Here is a 1,856-nt window from a genome sequence, read left to right on the forward strand (position 1 = left end):
CCAGTCCCTCCAATGCCAACCCTCGGCTCCGGCACAGCCCAACCCCTTGGCAGCGGAATTCCCTTGGATGAAGGAGAAGAAATCGGCCAAGAAATCTACCCAGGCTCCATCCTCTTCTTCCTCTTCTTCCCCCCCATCATCTTCCTCGCTGCCGGTCCCTGCCGCAGGATCTCCTGCAGGTTCGTATAATCACGGGGTGAGGGGGTGTTTGCTGAAATCAGAAATCCGAGAGGACCCGAATAATAAAAAAAAAATCCTCCTCCCCTGGCTCAGAGCATCCCCTACCCCAGCCCCCTCCTCTCCAAAGCTGCCCCGAAACTGTGTCACGCAATAAAATACACCGTAGTGATTTACCCAGCCCGGGGTGGTGTTTTCTCCTCCCTCCTCCCCCTGAAAAATAAAAAAGCAAATTGCTGTAAGTTCTGTGAAATCCAAAAAGGAGAGAGAAAAGGGGCCGGGAGAGCTGAGCTCCAGCGTGGGGACCTGAATCACAGCTCTGTTTGCTTGACTTTCTGTCCCAACCCTGAATTATTTACAGCCTACGGGGGGAAAGGAAAAAATAAAGAAGAAAATAAAAAAAAAAGGGAAAACAAAACCCCCCCAAGAAGTGCAGAGGAGGGGAAAGAAAGACGAGTGGGTAACGGGGGGAGCTGCTATCAGCAGGATGGGAAGGTGAAAGAGTGAGAATTGAGCTCTCAGCTTTCAGCACGAGGATGTAAACCAGAATAAATACACCCCGAAATCCTCCTCAATAAAGGAGTAGCCTCTCTCCTTGGCGGGGAGTTTGGTATCTCTGACCAGGGACATTATTTCCCTCGGGATAAAGTGTTTGAGGCACAATTCGGGATTTTAAGAGCAAGATTCAAGTAGAAATTCAGGTAGGAGAAGGGATGACACCGGAATTTATTGGTCGGGAAATAGAGGAATAATGAAATCAAAGCTTTTCGAAAGGGAGAAAAATAAAAAAGGAAGGAAGGAATGGTTCGAAATTCCCTTTCTTTGCTAGGATGGTAGAGAAAAGTCTCTAAAGGGAGAGGCCAGGAAGGAAAATCTTTTCTCCTCCTTGAGGCTAAGGGACCAGAGGGTGATTTTCAGCGTGGGATGAGTTTAATGAAACATTTATTTCCTCACGTAGCTGTTTCCCCTCACCCACCCCGTGCTCCTTAGTGCGGGCACAGCTCTGCCCTGCCTGCCACAAGGAGGGGAAGGTTCCAACCCCTCTCCTCGCAAAGTGTCGTTTTCTGTGTATTTAAGACACTCAGGGACTGACAGACACCAGCGGCTCCAGGAGACTCCGAACCGCCTACACCAACACTCAACTCCTGGAACTAGAGAAAGAATTTCACTTCAACAAATACCTCTGCAGGCCCCGACGGGTAGAAATCGCTGCTTTACTCGACCTCACCGAAAGACAAGTCAAAGTTTGGTTCCAGAATCGCAGGATGAAGCACAAAAGGCAAACTCAGTACAAAGAACCCAATGATGGGGATGTCGCCTACTCCAACCTGGATGAGGGTAGTGATCCTGCGGAGGATGGAGAGGGTAGTCCTGGGGTCAGGGTGGGCACAGAGCCCCAAGGGCAGTCCCGGAGCTCCGGGCAGGGCAGTACAGAGCTCGGGGCAGCAGCAGAACCCAGTGCCTGCCCTGGGACCCGCGACTCGCCCGTGCTGGCAGAGCTGAACATCTTCTCGGCAGAATCCTGCCTGCAGCTCTCCGAGGAGCTTTCTCCTACTCTCCACGCCTCCCTGGAGAGTCCCCTGCACTTCTCCGAGGAAGATTTGGACTTTTTTACCAGCGCACTTTGTACTATAGATCTGCAGCATTTCAATTTCCAATAGCGATTCCCCCCCCGCTGT

General features: G+C 51.2%; 1 protein-coding gene across 1 annotated transcript; it reads left to right on the plus strand.

The window, feature by feature from the left end:
• Positions 1-32: 32 nt before the first annotated feature.
• HOXB2 (homeobox B2) lies at positions 33-1,838 on the plus strand (the record flags this gene model as incomplete). The annotated part of the gene is made up of 2 exons (XM_009074060.1): positions 33-179; positions 1,255-1,838. Coding segments are annotated over 2 exons (731 nt in total), but the record flags the coding sequence as incomplete, so codon positions are not given.
• Between the last annotated feature and the right edge of the window lie 18 nt (positions 1,839-1,856).

Source organism: Acanthisitta chloris, unplaced genomic scaffold (assembly GCF_000695815.1).
Source record: "Acanthisitta chloris isolate BGI_N310 unplaced genomic scaffold, ASM69581v1 scaffold23924, whole genome shotgun sequence".
NCBI classification, from domain to species: Eukaryota; Metazoa; Chordata; class Aves; order Passeriformes; family Acanthisittidae; genus Acanthisitta; species Acanthisitta chloris.